The sequence below is a fragment of the Cherax quadricarinatus genome, chromosome 3, assembly GCF_038502225.1.
Source record: "Cherax quadricarinatus isolate ZL_2023a chromosome 3, ASM3850222v1, whole genome shotgun sequence".
NCBI classification, from domain to species: Eukaryota; Metazoa; Arthropoda; class Malacostraca; order Decapoda; family Parastacidae; genus Cherax; species Cherax quadricarinatus.
Genome location: NC_091294.1, coordinates 70278258 through 70291946, shown reverse-complemented (window position 1 = coordinate 70291946; position 13689 = coordinate 70278258). Strand labels below are relative to the sequence as shown.

At 39.5% G+C, this 13689-nt stretch overlaps 1 protein-coding gene across 2 annotated transcripts in view; it reads right to left on the bottom strand.

Annotated features, from left to right (window-relative positions):
• The window catches only part of LOC128706624 (RNA-splicing ligase RtcB homolog), a 78023-nt gene that overhangs the window by 34344 nt on the left and 29990 nt on the right, over window positions 1–13689 (bottom strand). For both annotated transcript variants that reach the window (XM_070092252.1, XM_070092254.1), the window contains exon 7: window positions 4849–5008. In XM_070092252.1, the coding sequence (XP_069948353.1) occupies window positions 4849–5008 (160 nt within the window). The remainder of the gene's footprint in view (window positions 1–4848; window positions 5009–13689) is intronic.

The window sequence follows — 13689 nt, the reverse complement described above, 5'->3', positions numbered from 1 at the left end:
CGCATCCACGTGTGAGTTTTTCCAAATACGAGCAGCTGATGGGTTGATTTTTTGCTTCCATACGAGAGCAAATTTCCATAAGCGAGCAGACCTCAAGGGAGGTTCCTTGATGCTGGTGAGGGGCTCTTGCTCTTGATCTAGGGAACTGTATCTCATTTATTTGTTGGACTATCTTATTGAAACTTGGGCAATGTATGATGGAAAGATGCTTCTTAACATACACCAAAAATGAAAGAAATCAGAGCAAAAATAATGGAGTTTACTTCTCAGCAATTAGCCACCCCTTAGCGGCATTTTCGCATGGTTTTATGGTTGTATTCTCGTTTTTTCTTGGTCTCATTTGATAGAATGGAAGATATGCTACAGAAAAAGATATGATTTTGATTGCTTTCACGACAAAAAGTACCTTGATATTGGGCTCAACGAGGAAGAAATGCTCATTTGCTTGACTATGTTCAAGAGAAAACAAATGATGTCACTGTCCATTCCAATATGCAGTCGTGAATGGGTTGACATTATACAATTATTGCAATAAAGCATAACAGTAAATCTTATATTTTTTGTGTGAATAAAAATTACAAATTATTTATATTTTCAACAAGTGGGAGACGGCCGACTTGTTGAAAAAAAAAAAAAAAATAATCCTAGGTAGTAGACTGGTAGACAGCAACCGCCCAGGGAGGTACTACCGTCCTGCCAAGCGAGTGTAAAACAGAAGCCTGTAATTGTTTTACATGATGGTAGGATGGCTGGTGTCCTTTTTTTCTGTCTCGTGAAAATGCAGGATTTCAGGTACATCTTGCTACTCCTACTTACACTTAGGTCACACTACACGTGCATGTACAAGTATATATATACACACCCCTCTGGGTTTTCTGCTATTTTCTTTCTAGTTCTTGTTCTTGTTTATTTCCTCTTATCTCCATGGGGAAGTGGAGCAGAATTCTTCCTCCATAAGCCATGCGTGTTGTAAGAGGCGACTAAAATGCTGGGAGCAAGGGGCTAGTAACCCCTTCTCCTGTATAAATTACTAAATTTTAAAAGAGAAACTTTTGTTTTTCTTTTTGGGCCACCCTGCCTTGGTGGGATACGGCCGGTTTGTTGAAAGAATAATAATAATAATAATAATAATAATTAGTATAATATAATACAATAATAATAATAATATAATAAGTTTAATAATAATAATAATAATTATATATATAATAATGTACTACATAATAATAATTATAATAATCGACGGCTTCAAAAGGCCATCACTAGATGGCAGTGTTTACTACAACAAAGAGAGAGCGGGTATGGCCACCTCCACCTGTTACATAATGACATATTTTACTCATTCTAGAGCATACAGTGGTCCCTCGCTTTTCGTAGTTCTCGGCAATCATAGATTTCAGAAATCATAGGGATATTTTCGTATAAACATGGGCTCGCCTTTCATAGGTTGACTCGCGAGTAGTAGTTCATCTGGGACGCATACCCACGGCGTGAGTCGGGGCAGCAGCCAGTCTGGCATTGTTTACCAGTGAGCGAAGGTCCCCTCACGTGCTCCAGCGAAATATTTCATAATGTTCCATTTATTTTAGTGCTTGCAAGTACTAAATAAGCTACCATGGCTCCAAAGAAAGCTCCTAGTGCCAAGCCTGTGGTAAAGAAGGTGAGAAATACGATTGAATTTAAGAAAAACATCATTGAACCATTTGAAAGTGGTACAAGTGCGGCCGAACTGGCCAGGATGTATAAGAAACCCTACACAACCATATGTTCCATAGTGGCCAAGAAAAAGGAAATAAAGGATGCTGTTGTTGCAAAGGGAGTAATTATGCTGACAAAAATGAGATCACCAGTACTGGAAAAGGTTGAGAAGTTATTATTGGTGTGGATAAATGAGAAACAATTAGCAGGAGATACTCTTATGACTTTGATTATTTGTGAAAAGGCTAGGCAGTTGCACAACGATCTGGTAAAGAAATTTCCTGAAAATAGTGGTGATGTGAGTGAATTTAAAGCCAGCAAAGGTTGGTTTGAGAGATTTAAGAACCATACTGGCATACACAGTGTGGTAAGGCATGGTGAGGTTGCTAGTTCGGACCACAAGGCAGCTGAAAAATATGTGCATGAATTCAAGGAGTACATAGAGGCTGAAGGACTGAAACCTGAACAAGTGTTCAATTGTGACGAAAGAGGCCTCTTTTGGAAGAAAATGCCAAAAAGGACCTTCATTACACAGGAGGAAAAGGCAATGCCAGGACACAAGCCTATGAAAGACAGGCTGACGCTAATGTTCTGTGCTAATGCTAGTGGGGATTTCAAAGTGAAGCCATTACTAGTGTACCATTCTGAAAATCCCAGTGTGTTCAGGAAAAACAATGTTATGAAGAGTAAATTGTGTGTGTTTTGGAAATCTAATAGTAAGGCATGGGTCACGAGGGAAATTTTCGTAGAGTGGTTCAATGAAGTGTTTGGCCCTAGTGTGAAGAATTACCTCCTGGAAAAGAAATTGGATCTCAAGTGCCTGCTAGTAATGGACAATGCACCTGCTCATCCTCCAAACTTGGATGACCTAATTTTCGAGGAGTTTGGGTTCATCACAGTAAAGTTCTTGCCCCCAAATACCACTCCTCTCCTCCAGCCCATGGACCAGCAGGTCATTGCAAACTTTAAAAAAAACTCTACACAAAGCAATGTTTCACAGGTGCTTGACTGTGACCACAGACACTCACTTGACCCTAAGGGAATTTTGGAAAGAACTCTTCAGCATCCTCCATTGCATAACCCTTATAGGTATGGCTTGGGAGGGAGTGACTACCAGGACTTTGAACTCTGCCTGGAGAAAATTGTGGCCATATTGTGTCGACAAGAGGGATTTTGAAGGGTTTGGGACTGACCCTGATGAGTCTATGTCTGTTGTTAAATCAATTGTGGCATTGGGGAGTTCCATGGGGTTGGATGTGAGTTTGGAGGATGTGGAAGAATTGGTGGAAGACCACAATGAAGAGCTCACCACTGAGGAGCTGCAAGAGCTTCAGCAGGAACAGCAACAGATCGCAGCTCAGAATCTTGCTGCAGAGGAGGAGGAAGAGAGATGGAAGATGGTGCCTTCTTCAGAAATTGAAGAGATTTTTGCTATGTGGGGTAAGATGGAAAGCTTTATGGAGAAACATCACCCTGACAAGGTTGTTGCAAGCCATGTTGGCAACATGTACAGTGACAAAGTCTTGGGCCATTTTAGGGAAGTGTTAAAGAGACACCAGAAACAGAGCTCTCTCCACAGTTTTGTGAGACAGGACTCCAGTGACTCTCAAGGTGGTCCTAGTGGCATTAAGAAACAGAGAAGAGAAGCAACCCCAGAAAAGCAATTGGTACCTGAGGTGTTGCTGGAAGGGGATTCCCCTTCCAAACTATAAACAATCCAATCTCTCTCCTCCTCCAGTCTCCCATACACTAAGAAGAATCTCCAATAAAGGTAAGTGTTATGCTGTTAATGTTTCATTCATCATTTCCCATTGTATTGTTTATGTACTACATGTATATTTCATGTAAAAAAATTTTTTGTTTTAATACTTCTGGGTGTCAGGAACGGATTAATTGTATTTACATTATTTCTTATGGAGAAAATTGATTCGCAAATCGTAGATTTGTGAATCAATTTGCAAATCAAAACGAGGGACCACTGTATATCAGGTTTCTGTGTTATTTACAGTGTTTATTATTTCATATTAGATGAACTGTGATAGATAAATAAGCCATAGAGTTGATAGTGAAATATTCAAGTAGTATTTTGTCCTATCTCCAGACAAACTCTCATTGGCTGCCGCCACCACACATATGACATATTTTATTCATTCTAGAGTATATATATCAGGTTTCTATGTTATTTATATTGTTTGTTATGTCATATTAGATGAACTGTGATAGATAAATAAGCCGTAGAATTGTTGATAGCGAAATATTCAAGGAGTATTTTGTCCTGTCTCCAAACACTCGTCGGCCGCCGCCACCGCCTCCACACATATAATGACATTTTATTCATTCTAGAGTATATATCAGGTTTCTATGTTATTTATATTGTTTGTTATGTCATATTAAATGAACTGTGATAGATAAATAAGCCGTATAGATGAAATTAGCGAAATTATTCAATAAGTGTTTTGTCCGGTCTCCAAACTGTCGTCCACCGCTGACACCGCCCATACCACTACATAAATTACATATTTTATTAATTTTCTATGTTATTTATATTGTTTATTATGTCATATTAGATCAAGTGAGATAGATAAACCGTAAAGTTGATATTAGCGAAATTATTGAAGTACAGAATTCCACTGGAACGCATTAATCGCATTTCAATTAATTTAAACGAGAAAAATTGGCTCTGCAAATGAGCAAATCCAGTTGCAAGCAAGGTCATGGAACGGATTAAACTCGTAAGTAGAGGTTCCACTGTATCTGGAAGAGGAAAACTATAATGTAGATAATTTGTTTTTGTTGTTTTATTATTGATATATTTGGGGGTTATTTGAATACTGCAAACTACTGCACATTTTTTATATTTCAGTTCTGGAATTTAGTTGCAACATAACACAGGACTCGAGTCCTAGAAGTGGGAAGTAAAGAGACACACTAAAGATGAGGTTTGGGATATTTGCTTCTTTGAGTGACATCTAGACTGTCATATCTGTACACCTCAGACAAGACAGTCATAGTGCAAATGATGGTAAAAGTTTCTTTTTCAGGCCACCCTGCCTCGGTGGGAGATGGCTAGCGTGTTAAAAAAAAAAATGTTTAAAATAAGGATGTTGCACTGTACTGGATGTTACTAAATAATTTAGATAACAGATAATGTACCTGTAGCCACCTGATGTCCAAAACCACGAGAGCCTGAGTGGATCATGACACACACTTGTCCTTTCTCCTCTATTCCCATTTTACTGGCTGCCCATTTGTCATATATTTCATCCACTACTTGAATTTCAGCATAATGGTTTCCAGCTCCTAATGTGCCCAACTGAAAGGAAAAATATTTTAACCTTAAACCTCAGTGTTGTATCAATGCTGGAGGGAAAAGGTAGCTTTAAGACTTTTAATAGTAAAGTAACATATGTAACCACTACAAAAATAAAGTTATTGAATATTAAAAAGTACAGTATTACCATTTCCAATTCCAAGCTGGGTAAAAATATAGCAGCAGTGCATCAGAAGAAACTGGTATTATCAACTGACTTCTGTACAATATTACCTATTGCTTCTTAATGAATAGAGAAGCAGCATTAACCCTTAAACGGTCCAAACGTATATATATGTTTTTTCAACATCTGAAGGTACGTAAAAAAATGTAGATCATCTTTTTTGTTTTACATTTGAAAACGTATAAAAAAACTTATCTATATTTTTTTTTGTTATATTTGAAAATATGTAAAAAAAAAGTAGATCTACTTTTGTAGCACTACAAATCTGAACGTCAATCTGTTTGGACCATTTAAGGGATAATTAAAACACAATGACTTTCTACAATAAATGCTCTCACGAAGCTACTTTAAAATTAATATTGAACTAGCACAGCTACATTAAGAAAATTTTGTAGATGGTTAGAGAAAAACATTTCTATAATTCTGATAAGGTTATTACATAGTACAAGTCGGCCATCACTGATCCGGCAGTCACTAATCTGGCACTAATTTCGGCTAGCGTAATTTAAAATTTCCTGGGACGCCTCACTAACTTGCTGCATAAACAACTGTTGGTCACACTTGCAAACACAGGCTAGCCATTCCAATTTGTTTTTCTCCATTTATTGTTATAACCTGCTCACTTTAACCCCAGCCATGGTTCTAGTGAATAAAGGAAATGAATCACGTTGTGTAAAGCACAAACACCGTACAATGCCCATAAAAGATACGGTTGAACTTCTGAAGAAACTTGGCAGCAGTGTGTCTGAGAGAAGCTTGTGAGAATTATACAGTACTGGCTCTAAGTTTATGACAAAGAAACAGGAAGAAAAATTACTGTTCATTTGCTAACAGTGATTTAAAGAAACAGATATGTAAAAGGAAAAGATGAAGGAGGAAAAAGTTCAGTACCAGATCAAGTTCTGATGAAGTGGTTTAGGCTAAGTGTAAGTGAAGGTGTAGAACTGTAAAATTCAGCTCTTCACTTTGAAAGTGGCAGTAATGAACTTTGTTCATCACTGAACTTTGTTCAGTGAACTTTGTTCATCACTGCCACTTTCACTGTTGTGCAAATCAAATTGATTAACTTCATTAACTCTTTCATTGTCAGTCCCAATGTATCATGGCTTTGAAGCTACTGTCGGTCCCGTAGTATGACGCCATGAGCTCAGCTCAGATAAGCTGTAACCAGTTAATCTGGACCTAAATATGAGAACAGGTCTGTGTGGTAAGTGTGCACTATTTAATAAAAATCCTGCAGCACACAGTGCATAATGAGAAAAAACCATGACCGTGTTTTTGGTGTAAAACAGCAACTTTGCGGTGTATTTTTATACGGTTTTTATGGTTGCATTGCTGGTTTTTTATCTCATTTGATGGAATGGAAGACATATTACAGAAATAGAGAGGATTTTGATTGGTTTCAGGATGGAAAGTACCTTGAAATTGCACTCAAAGTAGCAGAAATGTTCAATTTTTGATATCCAAGAGTAAACAAATCATGTCACATGCCCAACGTGTGTCCAACTGGCTAGTCTAATACACGGTCACGAATGGGTTGACATTATTTATACAATTACAATAATGCAGTAGTCTGCATAACAGCAAATCTTCTATTTTTTGTGTGAATAAAAATTCAGAACTGAAAGCAGGCATAATACAAGAGGAGCCTGAAGATGTGAGTAATGAACAGAGTCAATGTTATTTTAGTGCCAGGAATGTCTGCATTGTTTATTCTGGACACTATTTTGAAATAGGTATCTCTTGAAATTTGTGTGAAACTGGCCAAATTACTAATTTCTGATAACTTTACTGGGTAGTTGAAATAGGTAAATGGGTGGTTTTTTTGTACTCAATCAACAGATTAGAAGTAATACTAGTGAAATAGCTATGAGTTTGGTCAACCGGAACAATGGAACTGGCCAACAGTAGTGCATAAAGTGGGTGAAATCACCAATGCGTAAATATCGCCAAGACCATTAATTTTACAAGAGCATAACTCCGTAAGTTTTCCATCAAATTTCATACTTTAGTTTCATTACCTTTGGAAAAAGATTATCTATCATTTCACAAGATAAAATAACTTCTTTTAATTCTTTGTCACTGGGAGCAAGTTTGCAAGCACAGATCATGACAGTGAAAGAGTTAACCAACTTGTATTGATTTACAAAGTATTTTAAAGGTAGCATGAGGTGGTCAGCTGTTGGGTTAAGCGTGCTCTAAGCTAACCACTCTGTAATCCGGCACCTTACAGGTCCCATTGATGCTGGATTAGTGATAGTCAACTTGTATAATGAAGGCAAACTGATATTGCTCCTTAAAGCTAATAACTTGTTGCTTAGTTAAGAAAATCAAGAAGGCTACAAGTTTACACGACTTCTACATTTGTTATCCGTTTATAATTTCAAGAATCATCATCACTAAGATCCAGTCCTAAACCAGGCCTCTGAAACTGGAATAATTTTTAAAAGTAAAAGAACTACTTTACGGTATTAATGATGCACAAGAGTAAAGATTAGTATATACTAATTAGAAGTACAGAAGCTTGTAAGATCACCTGCCATTTTACATGTTTACATGACAAAAATAAAGAAACGATCTTGCCAGTGCAAAACATTTAAGAGGCTTCAACCTCTCATTAGTATGACAGTACAGTAGTATCTCCCTGGATGATTGATTTTTACCAACATGAAGAAAAGGACAGGTGTACAGCAAGCTTTCGTTGTGCCAATGTTTTGCTCTATGTAGAGCTTTTTTAAGTTCGTTGTCTTCATGAAGTGCTACACAAAGTAAAACTAAGTAACAATAAAAGCTTGCTCAGCACTTTTGTCTTTCATTATTTGTATACTTCCTACCGACCTATTACTCTGTCCCATTAATTATCTAACATGTATAGAAATTAATAACAAATGTAATTAGGGAAAGCTATCTGTTTCTGTACCACAGGCAATTTTCCTCGCCGATGTACGTAATTATGTAGACAGCTCCTAACTCGGATGTTAATTTTTGTAAAATCACATGTATAGTATATGGCAAGGAAAATGCATAACTCATCTATACAATTGCTGTCCTTTGTAATGCACCAGTGACTGAAGTACACAGAACATCAGTTGAAATTCTCATACAATGCTGCTTTTCAGTTATATTTGCTTTTCTTTGATTATTTTCATCAGAAAAGAGAATATTCTCTTGGATTTGGATTCATCTCAGGTGGGTGCAGAGTTCTCTGCGACTGTTCAGGCTGGTAATGTATCAGCAGTTATTCCAGCTCGTAATGTATCACAGGTTATTCTGGCTCATACAAGGCTATTCCAGCTGATAATGTATCACAGATAATCTTTTCTCGATTTGCTCCAGTTGGTGAGAAGGGAAGTTTGGGGAACAGTATATCAGAGGTTTTAACAATGTTGTGCACTACATCCTATAAATGTATGTCAAAGATCTTACCCGCATGTGAATGTGCTGTTCCTTTTATAACTGTCTCCACCAATCGTTTTCAAAGGTGATCTTTTCCGCAATGAAAAGAACTTTGGTTCGTGTGCTCCTCGAGAAGCTTCCCTTGATCTGGAAAACATGTCAAACCATCATCCTGTTTCAAAGCTAACATTTCTTTCTAAACTGATTGATTGAAAGTGTTATTTTAGATCCACAGTTTCCTTTTCTTCAGCTGAGTAATGTCTTACCCCAGGTTCAGTCTGCGCATCGACCATTTCATTCAAATGAGATGGATCTGTACAAAAGTTTACAATAATTTGGTACTGAATATTTGTTTAGGAAAGATATCACTGCTAATCTTGCTGGAACTCTTCACTTCTTTTCTCTTCTACCCATCTCTGAGAACTGATAAGGTCTCTGGTGATGAAACATCTTCTCAATATAATGTCATAAACCACAAATTATGCCTTATTAATATACAAACCAGGGACCTAATTGTCTTTCAAAAAAAACTTACAGTATGAAAGAGCCCACTTTTTTAAATACTACTACAAGAAGAAAAATGAAATCAAATGAAAACATATCATATTATGTCAGGTTGAAAATGCTGAAAAATGATCACTTACTGGCAGCAGTGATGTAATGGCACTCAGCAGTATTTATGGTATGCTATTAGAATTATCTGAAGGTATTTTAGTACTTGAAACATGGGGATATATTGTTTGTTCAAGTAAGTGGTATTAGCATTAGTGTTGCTAAGAAAACGTACATCTCTCCTACAGTAGCGGCATTACAATGTTGAAGCCGAGATTTCACTGAGCAAACCGTGGAGATATGTTGCAGTTTTGAACTATGGTATTGGCATGCCTCTGACGAGACAGCGGCGAAGTGAGTGATGATGAAAGTATTTCTTCTTTTCGGGTCACCCTGCCTCAGTAGGAAACAGCCCATGTGTTAAAAAAAAAAAAAAAAAATATATGCAACAGCCAATGTGTACTGGTGATACACAATTCTTTGAGCCACAATAATCCTGTCTTGATCAACAAATAATTGAAAATATGTTAATTAGAATCATAAGCTATTATTTTGGTTTTGTGTCCTTTGAATATTGTTTTTTTTTTTTACAACAGACTTAAGTTCACACACTAGTTATGGACACACAAAAAGCACACTATGTAAATTTAACCTCACATAACCCAGTAAAATCAAACAATATTACTTAATGTCCAATGTTATTGGACAATTTGCTTTATTCCACTCTTTGTATCATCAAATTGTAGCAAGTCTGAAATAAATATGGTAACATCCTACTAGTTCCACATCCTGTATACAGTGGACCCCCACATATCGTTGGCATCACATAACGTTAAATCCGCATACCGATACATTTTATCGCTAAGATTTTGCCTCGCATACCGCTAAAAAACTCGCTCAACGCTATTCGTCCGAGACACGTCTAATGTGCTGCCTGAGCCAGCCTCACATGTTCCGCCGGTGGCATTGTTTACAAGCCAGCCTCCGCGGTAACATCCAAGCATACAATTGCAACATTTCGTATTATTACAGTGTTTTTGGTGATTTTATCTGCAAAATAAGTGACCATGGGCCCCAAGAAAGCTTCTAGTGCCAACCCTGTGGTAAAAAGGGTGAGAAATATTATCGAAATACTGTGGTACCATGGTCAACTGCTGATGCTGCTGCTGCTGTAGCACTGTCAGCTGCTGCTGCTGCTGTAGCACTGTCAGCTGCTGCTGCTGCTGTAGCACTGTCAGCTGCTGCTGCTGCTGTAGCACTGTCAGCTGCTGCTGCTGCTGTAGCACCATCAGCTGCTGCTGCTGTACCACCATCAGCTGCTGCTGCTGTACCACAGTCAGCTGCTGCTGCTGTACCACAGTCAGCTGCTGCTGTACCACCGTCAGCTGCTGCTGCTGCTGCACCGTCAACTGCTGCTGCTGCTGCACCACTGTCAGCTGCTGCTGCTGCTGCTGCACCACTGTCAGCTGCTGCTGCTGCTGCACCACTGTCAGCTGCTGCTGCTGCTGCTGCAGTCAGCTGCTGCTGCTGCTGTAGCACTGTCAGCTGCTGCTGCTGTAGCACCGTCAGATGCTGCTGCTGCTGTACCACCGTCAGCTGCTGCTGTAGTACCGTCTGCTGCTGCTGCTGCAGTAGTACCGTCTGCTGCTGCTGCTGCTGCAGTAGTACCGTCTGCTGCTGCTGCAGTAGTACCGTCTGCTGCTGCTGCAGTAGTACCGTCTGCTGCTGCTGTAGCATCGTCTGCTGCTGCTGTAGCAGTCAGTTGCTGCTGTAGCACTGTCAGCTGCTCCTGCTGTAGCACTGTCAGCTGCTGCTGCTGCTGCTGCTGCAGCACCGTTGTTGGTGTGGCTTATTGAGAATACCAAGAAACAATTAACCCCAGAGGGTTAGCCACCCAGGATAACCCAAAAAAGTCAGTGTCATCGAAGACTGTCTAACTTATTTCCATTGGGGTCCTTAACCCTTTCAGGGTCCATCCCGTAGATCTACGGCTTTACGTTCAGGGTCCAAACCGTAGATCTACGTCATGAGCTCAGCTCACTCTGATAAACTGTGAGTGGTACATTTGGGCCTAGATATGAGAGAATACATCTATGTGGTATGTGTGCACCACATAAAAAAAATCCTGCAGCGCATTGTGTATGAGAAAAAAAACCGAGACCATGATTTTCGATTAAAACAGTGACTTTGCAGTGTTTTTTCGTATGTTTTTATAGTTGTACGTATTTGCAATTTCTTGGTCTCATTTGATAGAATGGAAGGCATATTACAGAAATAGAGATGATTTTGATTGGTTTTAGCACTGGAAATGGCTTGAAACTGAGCTCAAAGTAGCGGAAATGTTAAAATTTTGCCGATGTTCAAGAGTAAACAAACGACCTCACACGTCTAATACACATCAGCTGGTGGGTCTAATAAACATTTACAAATGTGGTGATGATATTTATACAATTATTACAATTTTGCATAACAGTAAATCTTCTATTTTTTGGTGTGAATAAAAATTCATTATGTGAATAAGAAATCAAATTGGAATTTATTTGTAAAGCCTCAAAACGTAACTAATGAACAGAGGAAATGTTAGTTTAGTTCCAGGAATACCTACATTGTTTATTCTGGACCCTATTTTGAAATTGGAATATTTTGAACTTTGTGTTAAATTGGCCAAATTACCAATATCCAATCACATTATTTTGTAGTTGAAACAGTTGACTTGGCGATTTCTTGTGCTCAATCGATTGAATAGAAGTAATACTAGTGAAATAGCTAAGAATTTGGTCGACTGGAATAATGTAATTGGCCTAAAATGGGAGTCAAAGTCGGCAAAATCGCCGATTCGTAAATATCGCTAACACATCAAAATTTGCGAGAGCATAATTTCATCAATTTTCCATCAAATTTCGTACTTTTTGTTTTATTACCTTCACAAAAGGATTCTCTACCATTTCATAAGAAAAAATAAATTTTTTTTTTGAAAATTCTTGGACACTGGGGCACCACTTCAGATTTTGGCCTTGGACCCTGAAGGGGTTAATCTTGTCTCCCAGGATGCAACCCACACCAGTCGACTAACACCCAGGTGAACAGGGAAAAACGCCTGGAACTAGTGCTCATATTGGTGAATTTAAAGCCAGCAAAGGTTGGTTTGAGAGATTTAAGAATCGTAGTGGCATACACAGTGTGATAAGGCCTATTCTGGAAGAAAATGCCAAACAGGACCTACAGTACTCAGGAGGAAAAGGCACTCCCAGGACACAGTGTCTCATCAGTCATTGCTGCATCTTCAATAAAGGTAAGTGTCATTTATTCTTCATTTAGCAGAGTAGTACATGCACAATATATATTGTGCATGTACTATACTATTGTGCATGTATCCTTCTCTTTGTGTGTAGGAAAATGTATATTTCATGTGGTAAAATTTTTTTTTCATACTTTTGGGTGTCTTGCACAGATTAATTTGATTTCCATTATTTCTTATGGGGAAAATTCATTCGCATAACGATAATTTTGCATAACAATGAGCTCTCATGAACGGATTAATATCGTTATGCGGGGGTCCACTGTACTGTGGTACCATGGTCAACTGCTGATGCTGCTGCTGCTGTAGCACTGTCAGCTGCTGCTGCTGCTGTAGCACCATCTGCTGCTGCTACTGCTGCTGTAGTACCGTCTGCTGCTGCTGCTGTAGTACCGTCTGCTGCTGCTGCTGCTGTAGTACCGTCTGCTGCTGCTGTAGTAGTACCGTCTGCTGCTGTTGCTGCTGCTGCTGCTGCTGTAGTACCGTCTGCTGCTGCTGCTGCTGTAGTACTGTCTGCTGCTGCTGTAGCACTGTCAGCTGCTGCTGCTGCACTGTCAGCTGCTGCTGCTGCTGTAGCACTGTCAGCTGCTGTTGCTGCTGTAGCACTGTCAGCTGCTGCTGCTGCTGTAGCACTGTCAGCTGCTGCTGCTGTAGCACCGTCAGCTGCTGCTGTTGCTGCTGTAGCACCGTCAGCTGCTGCTGCTGCTGCTGCTGTTGTAGTACAGTCTGCTGCTGCTGTAGCATTGTCTGCTGCTGCTGTAGCACTGTCAGCTGCTGCTGCTGCTGTAGCACCATCAGCTGCTGCTGCTGCTGTACCACCGTCAGCTGCTGCTGCTGCTGTACCACCGTCAGCTGCTGCTGCTGTACCACCGTCAACTGCTGCTGCTGTAGTACCGTCTGCTGCTGCTGTAGCACAGTCAGCTGCTGCTGCTGCTGCACTGTCAGTTGCTGCTGCTGCTGTAGCACTGTCAGCTGCTGCTGTACCACTGTCAGCTGCTGCTGTAGCACTGTCAGCTGCTGCTGCTGCTGTAGCACCGTTGTTGGTGTGGCTTATTGAGAATACCAAGAAACAATTAACCCCAGAGGGTTAGCCACCCAGGATAACCCAAAAAGGTCAGTGTCATCGAAGACTGTCTAACTTATTTCCATTGGGGTCCTTAATCTTGTCTCCCAGGATGCAACCCACACCAGTCGACTAACACCCAGGTGAACAGGAAAAAACGCCTGGAACTAGTGCTCATATTGGTGAATTTA